The sequence below is a fragment of the Suncus etruscus genome, chromosome 8 (assembly GCF_024139225.1).
Source record: "Suncus etruscus isolate mSunEtr1 chromosome 8, mSunEtr1.pri.cur, whole genome shotgun sequence".
NCBI lineage: Eukaryota > Metazoa > Chordata > Mammalia > Eulipotyphla > Soricidae > Suncus > Suncus etruscus.
Window position 1 is genome coordinate 11,062,975 of NC_064855.1, and position 19,591 is coordinate 11,082,565.

Sequence of the window (19,591 nt, forward strand, 5' to 3'; positions counted from 1 at the left end):
TGTCCCATATGGTCCCCCCAAGCCAGGAGCAATTTCTAAATGCTTAGCCAGGAGTAACCCCTGAGCATCAAATGGGTATGGCCTGAAACCCCCTCCCAAAAAAAATGACCATGAAAATAATTATGTCATGAAAATATAGGGATGCACTTAAGAAAAGTAGCAAATGATTCAATTATTGATGATATTCAGGTTATCTTACAAATGCTTGTAATTACAGAAAATTGCAAATAATAATACTTTATTTTCCAAAGATGAGGTTCTACTCTTGACCTCACATTCATTCCAAGAGACACATTTTTCATATCATAGGAAACTAATATATATACTTTTACATACATATTGGGTATCATACTATTTAAGAAATGTTGAGAAATAAAATGTGAAAACATTTCTGTTTAATAAATAGAAGTGATGTCACATAAAACTATGACAACAAAGGTGGGGAAGCTCTCAGAATCTGAAAATCTCTGAAGATTGAAGAGAAAAGAGATCTTTTTATTGAACACACTTTTTAACTTATTTAAATAATTGTGTCTTAAAATGTTATTTATCGTTGGGTTTTAGACATACAATGTTTCAGCTCCAATCCCATCACCATGTCAACCTCCATTCACCATGTCAACCTCCATTCACCATGTCAACCTCCATTCACCATGTCAACCTCCCTCCACCAATGTTCCCAGAATCTATCCCATGCCACCATCCCTCACCCCAGTCTGCCATCATTACAGGCTCTCATTTAAGTTTGGTTGTTAGAGTTTGGGTCTCATGATTTCATTGCTGTTGACTCTGTAGCTTGCATATTAGCTGTGTCCTTTCTTAACACCACCAGTGCATCTGAGGCCCCTTGACCCCTGTCTTCCATTATTTCACATTTGTTTTCTCCTCCTTCACTCAATTTCTTTTCTTCTCCTCACTATACTATGAGACCATCCAGAACATTCTCTATCAATTATAATCAATGGAATTTAAACAGCAATAAAAATTCTACTCCCAAACAAAGGCATGGAACCAGAGGATTTTATTAGTGAGTTCTACCAAGTCTTCAAAAATAACCTATGACTTATCCTTCTCAAACACCTTCAGTGTCAAATAAGTAACAGTAACTTTCTATGACACATTTTATGAGACCTGATAATAAAAGTGGACAAGGACATTACAAATAAAAGCCCACAAAACTAGAGGCCAATATTCCTGATGCACACAGATGGCAATGTTTCACAACAAAATCTGAGCAAAGTAAATGCAACACTTATCATGGCCAACTGGGATTCATTACAGGAATTCAAGGATGGTTGAATATGTACCAATGAAAAATTACAGCAACAAAAACAAAAGATAAAAAGCATATAAAATCCTATCAATAGTGCAGAAGAAAGGTTACCTTTAGCTTGGATAATCAGACAGTGACTGGGGAGGCAGTTGGGACCTTGTCATGAAGATTAAAAATGATTTGGATGTAAATACTGAGGAACAAGATCAGGACTATGAGTTAGTAAAGGCAGGACAAGTGTAAGAAACACACAAAAATTTATCAAGGTGTGAGACATAGACCAACATAGCAACAGAATCTTTGCAATTCAATCAATGCAGTGTTTGGGCTGGGGAAGGAATTCACAAATTAGTTTATATTGACTTGGGGAAAAGTGAAGTATGATAGTGAAGCAGGAATGAAATTGGTTATAGTGTTTGGAACCAGATGCTCAGATGCTTCAAATGTCAAACTCAACAACTTTGAAATCAATAGAAAGTAGACACCTATGGAAGAAAAATTCATCAAGGGAGCAAAGTGGTTGTCAGTATTTCTCTACATGCAGAGGGCAGAGCTGAAAAGTAAGGCAAACATAGAAATGAAAGCATGCTTGAGTAATTGTTAGGGCTGCTGAATGTGTGTGGGTTTGTTAAGAGGCATCAGTACAGTTTATGGGAATAAGGAGTGCTTTCTGACCTCTCCTAAAATGGAGTCCAAGATCTTGTCCTGTGCTTTGCCTGGGATTATGGACACTTTCTTGAGGATGGGGATCCCCTGTCTGTGGCAGATCTTGCATGACTTAGTCCTGGGAATGTATGTGACTTAAGCCTGAGAATCAGGCTCAGAAGAGTTTTTATTGTTCAGATTCTACTTCCTTCCTGATTAGTATTTTGCTTGGTGGCTGTACCCCAGTGTCTGGGTATGAAAAAACCGCTGAGACATTTTAATTGGGTACTGCCAGGGTTATCTCCCTCACCATTGTCTGAGATGCTCTGCTTCATATCCAGCTTCTTCTGGGTTTCATGCTAGCTTTCTACATCTGGATACAGAACTGTGTTTGGGACCAGGGAACCTCTCAAATTATGTGTTTATGTCTATGTGACCCCTTAGCCTCACAATGTAGGTATTTTGCTAAATCTCATCCTTAATGCATTAGTGATAACTCTTTCCAGAAGTATTTTTACAGCAGTTTCAGTACTTAAAATGCTAAAGAACACTTTTTTTCACTTCATAATATCCTGAATGATAGTACAAAGATTATTTTTGCAAGCAAGAAAAGGCAGACTTTTCTTGCTTGCAGTTGTATCAGGTTTTATCCCCAGCACCCCATACAGTGTCCAAGACCCACCAGGAGTGATCCCTGAACACCACCAGGTGTGATTACCAATAAAAATAGTGTTTTTTATTTCCTTTATGTTTCCTCCTAGAGACTTCATTCTTTGAGATGTGATTATAAATAAATGAGTTTTTTTTTTATTTCATTCTCTTCTACTTTGCTGCTGTACATAGAAATGATAATTTCTGAGGATCTAAGAGCCTTCCTTCTACTTTACTATACAGGTTAATGATTACAATTTTTAATAAAGTTATTCCAGTGAGGAGCATGAGAAGCCAGGAAGAGGGATGGGACAGTGGTCATAATAGACGAGGGAGAATGCGTAGTTCAGCTGGCCCCCACCATTTCAGGACTCCAAAGGGAGTCCAGAAAAAATTAGCAGAAAATTTTAGCTTGTTTTTTAATATTTCCTCAAGCTAAATTTCATGGAAGTACCTTTACCTATGTACTTCAGATTCTCTAAGATTTTCTATATGTAACATCCTCTGCAATGAGGAATAGTTTTACTTCTTCGATTCCAATTTTTATTCCGTTATTTCTTTTTCTTGCCTAATTTTTCTTTCTAGGATTTCCCACAATTCATTAAATAAGACTGGTGAAAATGGAAGCCATGGTCTTATAAGTGTTCTTTGGGGAAATTATTTCAATTTTTCACCATTGAGGATGATGTTAGCTGTGGTCATATGTGATTTTTACTATGTTGACCTATGCTTCTTCTCTAACAATTTCATTGAGAAGTCATTTTATCATAAATGGGTGTTGAATCAAAAAATAATATTTAGTATGAGCTAAATGCACATTAAATTCATAATGACCTAGGAGTTTCAAACTCATATACTTGGTGCTATAGTATAATTACATATGTATTATAAATAAATATTTGTGTGCTTTAGTTACTTCATGTATGAAAGAAGATAAATGAGTTATAATTCATATATGTGATGATATGAGAAGGCAGAGAGTGCTGTATAAAATATATCTCACCAAATGCTAGATAGCCCAAGCAGCACTAATAATTAACAAGAATTCTTTCCTAAATATGAAATAAGTAGAAAGTGTTGAAGTCCTGTCTTCCACTGCTACAGAAATTTAATCAGGACAAGAAGGTTCTGTTATAGGATCTTCAAAAATAGTGTCTGCCTGGCTTCTATTTCTCCGCAGAATTTAAGGGCATCCCAGGGAGGTGAGTAGAGAGGGAAAGAGGAGCTAATGAGAGTGAGGACAAGGAAGGAAACAACTTCTTTTAATTGCCCCTATCCCTAGATACTCCATTGCTGGTGAGAGAAAATCCTGAGGGAGCTTTTTGTTTCTGATGAAACCTGTTGTATGTTGAAATCTTAGTAAACGTGTGGCTTTTGGCAAGTGCCTCTGGCAGCACGATAAAGAAGCTCCTAGAAAATAAGGGCTGTCAACCTGTAGCAACTATATGAAGAGTCTGGGGCTGACACCTGCATTGAACCCTAAGTAAAGAGGATCCAGGAGGTTGTGGTGGGGCACAGTCCCTCATTAACATTCTGGTGAGTTTAAAATTTTTTCAACAGCATCTTCAGAGTCACTAATAGATACTTTTCAAGAAAAGACTGAATATGCAGTCCCAGGGTGTAATAGCTCAAAATGTCTTATTTATTGGTTAATATTTAGATGATCCTGCAACGCATATAACTGATATTGCTCTACTTCTATGCAACAAATACACCAAGCATGTTCATAATCATAACAAGTGTAGTGGAAATTTTATTAATATCAAGTTATCTAGAAATATAGTATTTTTACTCTATTTAAGTAGTAAAACTAAGAAAGTTATTTTAATTTAATTTAATTTTTAAAATTCTGGGCCAAACCCAACTGTGCTCAGGGCTTATTCCTGGCTTATTCCCGGCTCTATTTTGAGGTATCACTGCTTGCAGGGCTCGAGATGTTGACAATTTGTGGATACCAGGGACTGAATCCAAAATAAGTTTTGTTCCAACTGGACTCTTTCCAGCCAAGGAAGCCATTTAAAAAATGGCTTTACAATAGAGCATGCATTTTTTAAATTGTCTTCAAAATCTTGGAAATATTTTTAACTATGAATCAATGATGACAAGAAAGTTCTGTTCTAAAACTGAGTACTACGAAGGTTCATTCTATAGTACAGAGCTAAATGAGATAGTTACATATGATATTACACACATCTGTATATTAGCTTTAGTAAGTATTCAACCAGGGAACCAGACCAAGTACAGGCAGAAATAGAGCTATCTGTTTGGACAAACTTGAGATCTGTTTCACATTTGTATTACATAATGGGACAATACTTATTTCACATATTTTCTTCCTCTCTTCATACATAAAACTCACAGCAGAAAATGTCAACAGGAAATGATTCCTTGGTGACCAAGTTCATATTCACTGGACTGACAGCATGTCCCAAGCTTCAACTACCGCTCCTCTTCCTCTTCCTCACAATCTATGTAGTCACCGTGGTAGGAAACCTGGGCATGATTATACTCATTGGGCTCAGTTCTCACCTTCACACTCCCATGTACTTCTTCCTCTGCAGCCTGTCCCTCATCGATTTCTGCCAATCCACAACCATTACCCCCAAAATGCTGGTGAACTTTGTGACTGAGAAGAACATCATCTCCTACTCTGAATGCATGACACAACTCTATTTCTTTCTTGTTTTTGTCATATCAGAGTGTCATATGCTGGCAGCTATGGCTTATGACCGTTATGTTGCCATCTGTAGCCCCCTGCTTTACAATGTCACCATGACCTATCAGGTCTGCTATTGGCTGGTAGTTGGAGTGTACAGTATGGGCATAATTGGAGCCACTGCTCACACAGGCTGTATGCTAAGGGTTCATTTTTGCCAAGTCAATAGGATCAACCATTACTTTTGTGATCTTAACCCACTCCTGGAACTTTCCTGCTCCAGCACTTACATCAATGAGGTGTTAGTTCTGTGCTTCAGTGCATTCAATATTTTTGTTCCAACTCTGACCATCGTGGCCTCCTATGTCTTCATCATTGCCAGCATTCTCCGCATTCGCTCCACAGAGGGTAGGGCCAAAGCCTTCAGCACCTGCAGCTCCCATGTCTCAGCGGTGTCTGTCTTCTTTGGCTCTGCGGCCTTCATGTACTTGCAGCCATCATCTATGAGCTCCATGGACCATGGAAAAGTGTCCTCTGTGTTTTACACCATAGTCGTTCCCATGCTAAACCCCCTTATCTACAGCGTTAGGAATAAAGATGTCCAAATTGCCTTAAATAAGATGCTGAAAAAGAGGCCTACCTTGTGAAAATGAAAATGGATATTGCTCTAGAAAAATGCATAATTTCCTGAGGAATTTTGATAAGGAAGAATGCACTAAATTTGAATTTTGGTAAGGAAGAATGCACTAAATTTTCATGATTAATCAAATTTATTTGGAGAAAAGTGTAAAAGTGAGAAGGGTATCATGGAGACAGTAGCCCAGATTCTGAGCTGCCAAAGTCCCTCTGCCCTTATCAGTCCCATTCATTTCTTCTAAGTATTTCTTTAGTATTCCAAGCTTCATCAGCTTGAGTGAGTATTCTTAATATGCATATAGCTTATTGGACAAGATTTATTGTCTTAATTGATGAGATACACCATCTGGTAAGAATATTTTTATGGGGCTGGAGAGATAGCATGGAGGTAAGGCGTTTGCCTTTCATGCAGAAGGTCATCGGTTTGAATCCCGGCATCCCATATGGTCCCCCGTGCCTGCCAGGAGCAATTTCTGAGCATGGAGCCAGGAATAACCACTGAGCACTGTCGGGTGTGACCCAAAAACCACAAAAAAATAAATTGTACTTTCTTTAAAAAAAAAAAAAGAGGGGCCGGGTGGTGGCGCTGGAGGTAAGGTGCCTGCCTTGCCTGCGCTAGCCTAGGACGGACCGCGGTTTGATCCCCCGGTGTCCCATATGGTCCCCCAAGCCAGGAGCGACTTCTGAGCGCATAGCCAGGAGTAACCCCTGAGCGTCATCGAGTGTGGCCCAAAAACCAAAAAAAAAAAAAAGAATATTTTTATATTCTCAATTCTTATGCCCATGGGTTTGTTTACTTATAATTGAGTAGGGCAATATTCTAGAATATGATCTCTAAAATCAATCATTTTAGTTGTTAGTAATTAAATTAAATTGTATACAATTTAATTAATCATTAATAGTAAATGCACAGATTAATTTAGATAATGTTGGCATATATGACTGATAAGATTTAATTCTGGGCTGATGTGATAGCACCGTGGATAAGGCATTTGCTTTGCATGTGATGGACCTAGGTTTGATCCCTGGCTTCATGTATGGTCCCACCACATACCTGCTAGGGATGACTCCTGAGCTCAGAGTCAGGAGTTGCCCCTGAATACTGCCAGATGTAACCTAAAGAACAACAAAAAATCCCATATATCATATCATAAGAGAGTATACAAGTGGGGAAGAGATTGGCCCAATAAATAGCCTTGGATGAAGTATGAGTATATATATATTTTTGGGGAAGGAAGGTTCACCTCAAAGTGCTCCGGGTAACAAATGGTTCTCCTGTTCCAATTCATGATGCCTCAAGAACAGAAGAAATAGTACAGGAGTTAAGGCTCTTGACTTGCACACTGACAACTCCAATTTGATCCCTGAACTTCATATAGGTATCTGAGCCCCAGGAGCAAGAGTAAGCCCTGGGCATTACTGGTGTGCCCTCTCCTGAACCAAAACAAAACTATAGTACAGGGCACCTAAGTGTCACCTTCATGTCATTCCATAAAAGCAGAACTTGTGGTGAGGGAGGGAAAGGCTTCCTTTTATGGAAAGGTAAAGAAAATTTCCTTCTTAACTTTTAAAATAATATGAGTCCTTATTGTCCATGAAAACATTAATCTGTCTATATTACTTTTTACCATTGCACATGTATAGAGATATTTACTAAGTTTATTTGGACATGTTTTATATACAATTATCCATTGTTATTATCTCAATGTTTTGCCAGATTTCTGTGTCATTTTCATTACTTTTTCCGGTCTTGAAACAAGCAGCATCTACTACATTTTCCCTTTATAGATGATTGGTAGATAAAATAACTATTTTAGAACTGTTGGCAATGTCAAGAACTCATTTACATTAAAGACTGTAAAGAAGGATTAAAAATAGTTGTAACGGGTTGCAGTGATGGTAAAGTGGGTAGAATGTTTGCATAAAGCTGACCTGGTTTCAACTTCCAGCATCCGATAAGGTGCTGTTGAACGCAGAGCGAGGAGTTAAGCTTTGAGTACTGCCATGGGTGACTCAAAAATAAAAACCAAACAAAAATATTTCTGTATTGTATGTAGTAATCGAGAATTGGATATTTGCTATTAAAACATTATAATGGGAAGGGGGCAGAGTGAAAGTACAATGGGTAGGGCACCGAGTCTACCTGGATTTTTCCCAACATTTCACTGAGTCCTGCCATGAGAAATCCCTGAGTGCTATCAAGTGTACTTTCCAAAAAAAAAAATAGTATATATATTATAGAGGGTATCAGATATATTCCAAGAGATAGTTGGAACTCTTGTGAGCAAAGGAAATAAACGAAGTAGACTTTCTCCAAATGAGAAAAGAATATTCTAAACAAAAGATTCCCTGCACCTATACAGAAGGATGTTCATAGATGTTCTATTAACTAAGGAGTACACAAAAAAGAAAACATAGTCCAACAATGGGCACCAGATTTAACTTCTAGTGTTCCAGAGTTTCTTCTAACTCTATCTGACTCAAGTATTCTATTATATTTAAAATTAAGATTATGCATAATCACCATTTTTAAAAGTCATCCTGTATCACCAGATAAATTTTAGAATCATTTATCATATTATATTTATGTTGAACACAATAATTGAATTGATCTCTCATACATGCACATACACAAACACACATATTATGCATGCTCGTGCGCACACACATACACACACACAGAGTCTCTTTCCAAATCTCATATATTCCAAATGCAAATACAACTTTACTCTCCAGAATTTCTGGACATTATCAGTCTGCTATTTTCTACTTCATTTTATTATGTAAATTTTTAAATTAAGCTTTTGTGATTTATAATACTATTAAAGACGGTTTCTCATGCACATCATTCCAACACTCTCATTACCAGTAGACCCCCTCCCTCCCACAAAAATCCCAATGCCCCTCCCTTTCAATCGTCTTCCTCATCTACCACTGAATCAGTTCTGTTGTGTTGCCCTTGACCCTTTATTGATACTTTGCTGCGCATCTTTAAGTCTCACGTAGAAGAGAGATCATTCCACAGTAGGGGATTTTCTGGCCCTTTTCTGATTTATTTGATACTGATGAGGTCTCTTCTGGCTTTCTTTACTATTGTTAATCCTTCTTGTGGGAATTATCTGCACAAAAGATGACCAAATTCTTCAGAATAAAAATGGTTTTCAGAGCCAAGAGACTCCTAACACTCTATACAGACCCCATGCATAGCTAAGAGTGATCCTTGAGCAGGAAGCCAGGAGTATTAAGACTGCCTAATTAGGACTGTGGTTCAAAGATTGGGGGAGAAAAAATAGGTTTTCTTTGTACCATAGTTTTTGCTCAAAGGTTTGAAAATTACCGAAGAACAGCATTTTCCATATGTAATATGAATAATTTCATTTTTCCATTTTTTACACTTATATACTCTTTTTTTATAATTTTTTATTATGAATTATGAGAACAAAAAATGCAAAGAAAGAGGATAAGGTAAAGTTACAGTGGAAGGACAATCACCCATAACATAATTATCAGAAGAAGTCCCCTTGCTGTTATCTTAACTTTGAACTTTCACCAAAGAAAGTTAAGATAAATAAAACAGAATCCATGTGCAATTACTTTGTCCCTCAAGTCCCCAGATTGTAGCACATTATAATATTTCTTAACAGCACACAAGGCAATCTAAAGCCATCAAACTTACATAACTCCTTAAACATTAGAGGCATAGTATTTTTTACATTTCCATGTACATGCATATTAGCTTAAGTTAACCTCAAATTTTAAGTGGGTGTGTTTTAAGGATTAGAGTCAAAGGAGCACAGTAAAAATGGTGTTAGAGTGGCAATTGTTGTTTGCATAGGCCCACCAAAATATGAGAGGCATGGAAAGGAATAGCCTTGGCCTAAATACAAAGAGATCCTACCCCTGAAGTTTCCTGGCATAAGACCAGCTCTAGGCCTCAGGAAAGTTATCGTTCACTCCAAGACATTGTCCGTAGCGCCAACACACTTATCACACAGTCTCTGTTGTTGGTCTCATGTTTCTGTATTAAAGATTCTGGAATCTGCATGTCCTACATTGAAGTAATGATGTGGAGTGCCTTCTCGTTTCACCTCACCATGAAAGGGGAATGCAGGAAGCCCTGTCCTGTAAGCAGGTTGTTGTTGTTAAGTCTTCTCAGTGTTAAGGGAAGTCTCTTTTGAGCAGGACGATGTCTGAGCAGTGTTAGGGTCTTCCGTGGTAGAGGATTGCTTCCAGGTGATGTTATAGACAAACCTCACCATAAAGGGGCAATACAGCAAGCCCTGTCCAGTAAGCAGGTCATTGTTCTTGTTGTCTTCTCAGTGTTAAGGGATGTCTCTTTTGAGTAGATCGATGTCAGAGCAGCTGTAGGGTCGTCCCTGGTACAGGAATGCCTCCAGGTGATGTTATATACAACCTTGGATGTTTTGTAAATGTCTTCTGTAGATCAAGGGGTAAATGGAGAATGCCCATTTTTCTGAGGCCTGTGCCAGGTCTTTATGTCAATGTTCAGGTTGTAAGGTCTCATTGCACTACAAGATTTGTGTGTTCCCATTTCTATTAGATAAGAACTTATTGGTATGTATAGTATTTTCCCATGTTAGTGTGCCTACGCAAACAAGATATAAAGCCATGTGGTGCTATCAGATATATGGGGGCATAAGAACATTTCCAACAAGACCCTTGACTTGGTTCAAACATAAGTATTAAACTGAGGGATTCTTTCACACCAAATTCCATATTGAGCAGTTCACAAAGAGAAGATAAAAAACATGGGGGGTGGGATCATCACTGTATAAGAAAGTATTTAGCAAAAGTTATAGCCATCAAAGAAAACACCCATAAAATGTTGAAAAGATATGTGTCCTATTTATGCCTTTTAAAATAGTTCGGTGGGTGTTAACTCTAGGGCACCACTTTGGTCTGTGAATTAGGACTCAACAGTACTTAAGTTAGAAAGGGTAAAAAAGGAGTAATGATGATAGGAGATAAAGAAGTTAAAGAGAAATATGAACTTATGAAGGGGTATGCAAAAGAGCAGAGTACAAAATGGACATTCTGCATACATAAAAACATAATTCAATGATAGTGAGTACTATTAATGTTTCTTGTGAGAGTACTATTAATGTTTCTTGTGTGCGCGGGGGCTATTGCCCCCGCGCAATTTTGAAAATGTGGACTGGACAGACATTACCAGTGCCAGCCAAACCTCCTCCTGCTAGACTCCCAGCTCCCAGGAAGGAGAGATCCTTCAAGAAGCTGGGAGACCAGAAGTTCAGAGCCCCACCCAGACCCTCCCTAAGGAGCCGCATGGATAGTGGGGGAAGGCCTAGGGTACCTTCAAGCTCCACCAAGGGACCCAACTCACTGGCTTCCCCAGGCGTGTGGCCCGGGGAAGCCCTGGAGATCTGGAGCAAGGCGGCAGAGGGGTGCTGGGGTTACCCAAGTCCCGCACCCCCCCTAGGCCTGGCCAAGCAGGCCTCCGGCATGGCGTGGGCCTGACAAACCTCCTCCTGCTAGACTCCCGGCTCCCAGGAAGAGAGATCCTTCAAGAAGCTGGGAGACCAGAAGTTCAGAGCCCCACCCAGACCCTCCCTAAGGAGCCGCATGGATAGTGGGGGAAGGCCTAGGGTACCTTCTAGCTCCACCAAGGGACCCAACTCACCGGCTTGCCCAGGCGTGTGGCCCGGGGAAGCCCTGGAGATCTGGAGCAAGGCGGCAGACGGGTGCTGGGGTTACCCAAGTCCCGCACCCCCCCTAGGCCTGGCCAAGCAGGCCTCTGGCATGGCGTGGGCCTGACAAACCTCCTCCTGCTAGACTCCCGGCTCCCAGGAAGGAGAGATCCTTCAAGAAGCTGGGAGACCAGAAGTTCAGAGCCCCACCCAGACCCTCCCTAAGGAGCCGCATGGATAGTGGGGGAAGGCCTAGGGTACCTTCAAGCTCCACCAAGGGACCCAACTCACCGGCTTGCCCAGGCGTGTGGCCCGGGGAAGCCCTGGAGATCTGGAGCAAGGCGGCAGAGGGGTGCTGGGGTTACCCAAGTCCCGCACCCCCTAGGCCTGGCCAAGCAGGCCTCCGGCATGGCGTGGGCCTGACAAACCTCCTCCTGCTAGACTCCCGGCTCCCAGGAAGAGAGATCCTTCAAGAAGCTGGGAGACCAGAAGTTCAGAGCCCCACCCAGACCCTCCCTAAGGAGCCGCATGGATAGTGGGGGAAGGCCTAGGGTACCTTCAAGCTCCACCAAGGGACCCAACTCACCAGCTTGCCCAGGCGTGTGGCCCGGGGAAGCCCTGGAGATCTGGAGCAAGGCGGCAGACGGGTGCTGGGGTTACCCAAGTCCCGCACCCCCCCTAGGCCTGGCCAAGCAGGCCTCTGGCATGGCGTGGGCCTGCCAAACCTCCTCCTGCTAGACCCATTTTTCCATTTTTGTGTAATTAACATATACTTTTTAAATATGAAAGCCAGTTAACTAAGAATAACTTAAAAATTCAAAATAAATTTAAGAAAGTGACCTAAAATGATCTAAATTCAAATAGTATTTTGAATTGAACATAAAGTACATTAATATGTTTTATTTACAAATAAGATGATTAGTGTTTACAGAGAATTGTTATGTCTTTAACACCTATATCTCTATTACTGTTCTGCAATATGGCTATTTTAAATTTAGAGAAAAAGAGATGATCAGTTTTTCCTTATTTAGACTTTTCAGGAACTTTATATGTGACTAATACAAGATCTCACATTTATTCAGTCTTCAACTTAAAGTTTTCTACATTTTATGCCTCAAGAGTTCTTTAGAATAAATAGTTAACAGAAGCCCTTGGAAATAGGAGAACATTCAAATGACTTACCAAAACTATCCTACCTTTTGCTCTTCTATTTACTCTTGCTATTGGGAAATCCTTCAGAAATTTATTTATTTATTTATTTATTGTGTATATTAAAATGCCTAAAGAGTGTGAGCTTTGAAATAGCTTGACATGAAATTCACTGTTACTCTAACAGAATCTGTGATTTACTTGTTACAATTCATAATCTCAAAAGGGCAATGACTCACACCTATGTCAGAAGCCCAAAGGAAAAAGGAAAATTCTAATGGTTTCTTGGAAAGAGATTCTAGAGAGAGGTCATTATCATTATTTGTTTCTAATCAGACTCTTGGCCTCATCCTCTGAAAACAATACCATCAGACTACATAAATCACAAATGCAGAGGGTTAACTGGCCACCTCAGTGAGATGAGGATCAAACACAACTACTACCACGAAGACCATTAGGCTATGAAATCCCTTGGCTGAAGTTCTAGAGATAAGACACACCTTTCTGAATTGTGATCAGAGAAGAAAGGTGTGTCTTATCTCTAGAAATTCAGCACTGTGTACTTTTAGTTACTATTTTCCTAAAGGAAAAATAATACTCTGATGCTTCTGGAGTTGTTTTAATCCAAGTTCTAACCTTGAAGAACTCCTTGGTGCCATTTCTAGAAGTGAGTTTCACTTCCCTCACAGACCATGAGTCCAGTTTCACCAGCAGATAGTTCTTGGCAATGCAGATCTTTATGGCAGAGCAACCAGGCATGTATATAGAAAAAAATTGGGGGGAATGTATCTGCCATCTGGCTACAGAAAGCTGCAAAAGATCATTGCCCAAGGCAAGCATCCTTTTTCTTTTTTCTCCTGGGAATTTGAGGAAGAATAAGAACATAGAACAAAAGAACTATTTCCTACAATAACAGTATAGCACGTAGAACATTTGCCTTGCATGAAAGTAATTGGTTCCAATCCCTGGCATCTTATATAGTCCCCTGAGCCTGCCAGGAGTGATTTCTGAGAGCAAAGCTAGGAGTAACCCCTGAGCACTGCCCGGTGTGACCCAAAACAAATAAACAAAAAGACTAAGATTTTCAGAAAAAATAAAAATAGTAGTCTATTTGGCATGTATGCTATTTAGGCAAAGATGTGAAATGGGGAGGTGAGAAAGAAACACCCCTTAGAAAACCATTGCTATGTAGGCTCTGGTGAAAATGTCCAAAGATGGGGCCAAGGAGAGAGATGTGGAGGCAAGTGTTCCAGTCCGACACTGCATGGCCTTCCTGGCCTTATTGGGTATGGTCTACCTCAGCACCAACACCATTGGACTGCCTTTGTGCCCAGAATTAAAATATCATCATGAAAAGTACTCAGGAATATTGTAGTCATAGAGTAATTGAGGTTTGATTCTACCTATGTCCACTCAGAATGGACTATTCCAGAAGCAGAAAAAGCTTGAGAGAACCTCAAGTGTTAAGAAACATCTGATTAAGGGTTAAGAATCTTTCCTCAGAAATGATCTCTCTTCCCCTACTTTTTACTCTTCTCTTCCCTCCTTTTCCTTCCCCTCCCATCTCCTCCCTTCTCCTCCCCTCCCCTCCTCTCCTTTCCTCTCTCTTCCTCTCCTCATCGCATATTGTCTCATTCCATCTTATCTCATCTCATCTCTTCTCTTTTCTGTTCTCATCTTTACACACACACACACACACACACACACTCCACACTCATTTTGTTTTTTAAATCTTAGACTCTGTGAAGGACCGTAGACCTAGGAAATGATCCTCAGTGACTGAAGTTATATCACTGGGTAGATGACATGTCCCCAAATCCAACTATCACTATTCCTCCTCTTTCTCACAATCTAATTGGTCACCATGGTGGGAAACCTGGGCATGATCACACTCATCAGGCTCAGTTCTCACCTCCACACATCATGTACTATCATACTCTGTCATTTGTCCCTCATTGATTTCTGCCAGTCCACTGTCATGTCAATATCCCCAAAATGCTGGTTAACTTTGTGACCGAGAAGAACATCTCCTATCCCAAATGCACGATGCAGCTTTGTTATCGTTGAGTGTTAACATGCTAGTGGCCATGGTTTATGGCTGGTATGTGGCCATCAGTCAACCTCTACTCTACAATGTTATCATGTCTTCTCACATCTGCTTTTTACTCCCTATGGGAGTTTATATTTGAGGCATTTGGGGGTCTACAAACAATACTGGCTCAATGTTGGAAGCCTTTTTCTGCAAAGCCAATGTGGTCAACCACTATTTCTGTGATCTTCTTCCACTCTTAAAGTTCTCCTGCTCTAGCATCAGTATCAATGAATTACTGGTTCTAGTCCTAAGTGCATTGAACATTATGACCCCAATTTAAGATCCTGGCCTCCTATATCTTTATCCTTTCCAGTATCCTTTGAATTAGATTCACAGAGGGAAGTCCAAAGCCTTCAACACCTGCAGCTCCCACATCTCAGCAGTTGTTATTTTCTTTAGGTTGGGCACCTTTAGGTACCAACAATTAACCTCTGTCAGCTCCATGGACTAAGGCAAAGTCTTTTTGATCTTTTATTCTCTTGTACATGCTGAACCCCATGATCTATTGACTGCACAAAAAAGGATGTCAGACTAGCCCTGCAGAAAGTCTTGGACTGTAAAATGTATTCATGAAAAACTTTCATTGCTGAGATACATCATAAATTACATTTTTGTCTCAAATTTTAACAAGTTCAGTGGTACTTGTCTAAAATACCAGTATGAAATACTTCCAAAAGTCCTTAAAGACCACTTCATCTGAACCTCTATTATAGCTACTAAAATATAGAAATACTTAGAATAAAACTAAAGATTCATGAGAGAATAAGCAGCCATATTTGAGCGACATTCCAGGCAATAGAAATGATGATTAAATGTTAAAACATGTTGAGAAAGATATAAAGTGTGTATGGTGTTCCTAAATGAAGTATCATGTTCACTAGGAGATTGGTTGAGGTTTGATTCCTACAGAGCTCCCAGACAGGATAGGCAGTTCCCATTCCCCTGGCATTGCTATGCTATCCTTACTTGCTTCCTGATTTAATGAATCCATGAGCATTGCTATGCTATCTTTACATGTTTCCTGATTCACTGATGCCATAGGCATTGTAGCTGTTATCTTTACATACCATCCAAAAAAATGATGCCATGTACCTGTGACTGTTATCTCTGCATACCATCTTGCTGCTGTAATGTCTAAATTGTATTGCACACATTATGTTTCCCCCCTAAAAGGCCTTGTCCCTACCTTCAATAAACAAAGCCCATTGCTCTGACAATGCTTCCCTGTGAGTGGTCTGTGATTCACAGTCTTCCCTCTCTTTCCTGAGTTCGGCCTGGAGGCCATGGGCTGGAAGAAACCCTTACCCACTCTTACATCTGCCTCGTTGGGTGTCCTGGAGCCAGAACCCTACACAAAACAAGTGTATTCCTAGATAGAGGCGCCCACAGTGTAGGTAGCTAGAGAACTTAGTTAATTATTTTTAGCTAAATACATGCTTTACCCTGTTTATTTTCATATAAGCTACTTTCTGGTAAGATATCTATTGCTATAGCAACATAAGCTGTCATAGCAATATACTCAAGCATCAATTCTATGTACTTTCTGATTCCAAAAATAAGCCAAAGAGCCAGGCTTATGCTCTCAAGCTCTGTGTTGTCATTCCTAATTTTACTTCTGGAAGAAACCCAATGATTGCCTTTTGAAACAACATTAAATGATTTGCAAGAAATATCTAATATTAAGGATCAACTAAAGCAATGCCTTTCAGCTCCTCTACTTGTGGCTGTGCAAGAACAGAGGCAGACAAGTACACAAAGGTCTTTTTCATAACTCATGTTCTTTGCAAGTCTCTAATTTTTTTCTTATTTTTCTGACTTTTTAAAAAATAATATCTTTATTTAAGCACCATGATTACAAACATGTTTGTAGTTGGGTTTTATTTATATAAAGAACACCCCCTTTACCAGTGCAATCTTCCCAACACAAATACCCCCCCCCCCATCTCTCTCCTCCCTCAGCCTCTACCTGTTTTCAAGAAAGGCACTCTGCTTCTCTCACTTATAAACATTGTCATGATAGTTGTAAGTGTAGTTATTTCTCTAACTTCACTCACCACTCTTTTGGTGAGCTTCATATCGTGAGCTGGTCCTAGCCTTCATCTTATTATCTCTGGGCATTATTATAATAATTTCTTTTATTTTTCTTAAAACCTATAGGTGAGTGAGATTATTCTGATTCTATCTCTCTCCCTCTGACTTATTTCACTCAGCAAAATAGATTCCATGCCCATGCATATATAGAAAAATTTCATAACTTTGTCTCTCCTGACTAATATTCTAATATGTCTAATTATACACACTATTCTATTGCGTATATGTACCACAGTTTCTTTAGACATTCATCTGTTGAAGGGTATCTTGGCTGTTTCCAGAGTCAAAGACATCATCACAAATAAACTCCCAGAGCTAAAGCAATCAAATCCTGCATGCCCAAAGAGCCCGAGCTAAAAGAGACCTGAAGAAAAACACCCCAAGACACAGCCTAGTCACAATGACGAATCCTACAGATAGAGATAGAATATTGAAAGCAACAAGACCAAAAAAAGACATTACATTCAAAAGAGCATCTATAAGATTTCAGCAGACATGTCACAAGGCCAGAAGACAGTGGTGGAAGATTGTGACAAGACTGAATGAAATGGAGTCTTCACCTAGAACACTGCACTGAGCCCAATTCACAGTCAGGTTTGAAGGAAGGATATGCCTCACAGATATGTAACAGCTCAGAAACTTTACAGATGCAAAATCAGCCTTAAAGGAAAAACTGAAAGACGACACAAACTTTAGACTCAGAAAAGTTGTAAGGGACATGGATAGATACTTCCTACTAATCAAGGGATATATGCAACAGGAAGAAATCACATTACTAAACATATATGGACTCAATAGAGACCATCAAATTATCTAATGATTATTGTATAGAATATCTAAACACCCCATCATCATTGAAGAAATTAAAACCGTAAATGTCTGCTCAAAAACAAAAAGCCAGGCCCAGATGGATTCACTAATGAATTCTTTCAAACTTTTCAAGAGCAACTACTATCGATCCTGGCCAGGATTGGTAAAAATTGGTAAAAATTTGCAAAAATTCTACTCTCAAACCAAAGCATAGAACCAGAGGATTTTATTAGTGAGTTCTACCAATCTTCAAAAATAACTTATGACTTGCCCTTCTCAAACACCTTCAGTGTCAAATAAGTAACTTTCCAAGACACATTTGATGAGACCTGATAATAAAATGGACAAGGACATTACAAATAAAAGCCCACAAAACTAGAGGCCAATATTCCCGATGCACACAGATGGCAATGTTTCTCAACAAAATTTTAGCAAATTAAATGCAACAAATTATTCAGAGTCACTTATCATGGCCAACTGAGATTATCACAGGGATTCAAGGATGGTTGAATAAGTACCAACCATTTAATGAAAAACTGGAAAAATTTGTGATTTTAGCTTGAGAATCAGGCTCAGGAGACTTTTTTCTTTTTTTTTTTTTTTTTTTTTTTTTTTTTTCAGGAACCATCAGCTTTATTCATGCCCTATTCACCACATGTGTGTGGCCTATCTCATAACCTTTCAAGCACAGCCATACTTTGCTAGCCCTGCGTCTTAACCCTTTTAGCCATCTTCCCTTTGGCCTCCATCCTGGTCCAAGACCAAAAGAGGCAGAGACCCAAAAGCCAGAGCGCAGCAGGGCCAAAAGGGCCAGAGCAGGAGACTTTTTTCTTATTGTTTAAATGCTACTTCCATCCTACTGATTAGTATTTTACTGGGTGACTGTAACCCAGTATCTGGGTATGAGAAGCCTGCTGAGACATCTTAATGGGTACTGCCAGGGTCATCTCCCTCACCATTGTCTGAGATGCTCTGATTCATCTCCTGCTCCTTCTGCATTCATGCTAGCTTTCTGCATCTGGGTACAGAACTGTGTTTGGTACAGGGAACTTGTCAAATTATCTGTATTGGCTATGCGACCCCTTAACCTCACAATATAGGTGTTTTGCTCATTTTCATTCATAATGCATCAGTGATAACTCTTTCCAGAAACATTTCTATAGTAGTATCAGTTCTTTAAATGCTAAAGAACACTTTTTTCACTTCATAAGATCCTGAACGATAGTACAAAGTTTATTTTTGCAAGCAAGAAAAGGCACACTTTTCTTGCTTGCAGTTGTCTCAGTTTATCCCCAGCACCTCATACAGTATCCAAGACCCATCAGGATTGATCCCTGAGCATCACAAGATATGATTAAAAATCAAGAGAAAATATTTTTTATTTCCTTTATGTTTCCTCCTAGAGACTTCATTCTTTGAGATGTGATTGTAAATGAGTTATTTCTATTTCATTCTCTTCTACTTTGTTGCTCACATAGAAATGATAATTTCTGTGGATCTAAAAGCCTTCTTTCTACTTGACTATACCAGTTAATGATTACAATTTTTAATGAAGTTATTCCAGTGGGAAGCATGGCAAGTCAGGGAGAAGAATGGGACAGTGGTCACAATAGACGAGGGAGGGTACCACTGGCTTGTTTAGCCCAGCAGGCCCCCACAATTCAGCAGGAAATTTTAGCTTGAATTGTAATATTTCACCAAGCTAAGTGCCATGACAGTACTCCCACCTATGTACTTCAGAGACTTTAGGATTTTCTATATGTAATATGCTGTGAAATGAGGAATATTTTACTTCTATTCCAATTCTTATTCCTTTATTTCTTTTCCTTGCCTAATTTTTCTTTCTAGCATTTTCCACAATTCATTAAATAAGAGTGGTGAAAATGAAAGACATGTTTTATACCTACTCTTTGAGGGAA

General features: G+C 39.4%; 2 protein-coding genes and 1 pseudogene across 2 annotated transcripts in view; all 3 read left to right on the forward strand.

The window, feature by feature from the left end:
* LOC126015454 (NADH dehydrogenase [ubiquinone] 1 alpha subcomplex subunit 6) overlaps nucleotides 1-19,591 on the forward strand; it is a 566,806-nt gene that overhangs the window by 316,053 nt on the left and 231,162 nt on the right. The window lies entirely within an intron of this gene.
* Nucleotides 4,876-5,872, forward strand: LOC126015452 (olfactory receptor 150-like). The gene has a single exon (XM_049777979.1). It carries the CDS (start codon nucleotides 4,937-4,939, stop codon nucleotides 5,870-5,872), a length of 936 nt encoding a protein of 311 aa, XP_049633936.1. The 5' UTR covers nucleotides 4,876-4,936.
* Nucleotides 13,884-15,280, forward strand: LOC126015785 (putative olfactory receptor 8G3; annotated as a pseudogene).

Coding starts and splice junctions, on each gene's coding strand:
- LOC126015452 (XM_049777979.1), top strand. CDS start 4,937: ATGTCAACAGGAAATGATTCCTTGGTGACCAAGTTCATATTCACTGGA.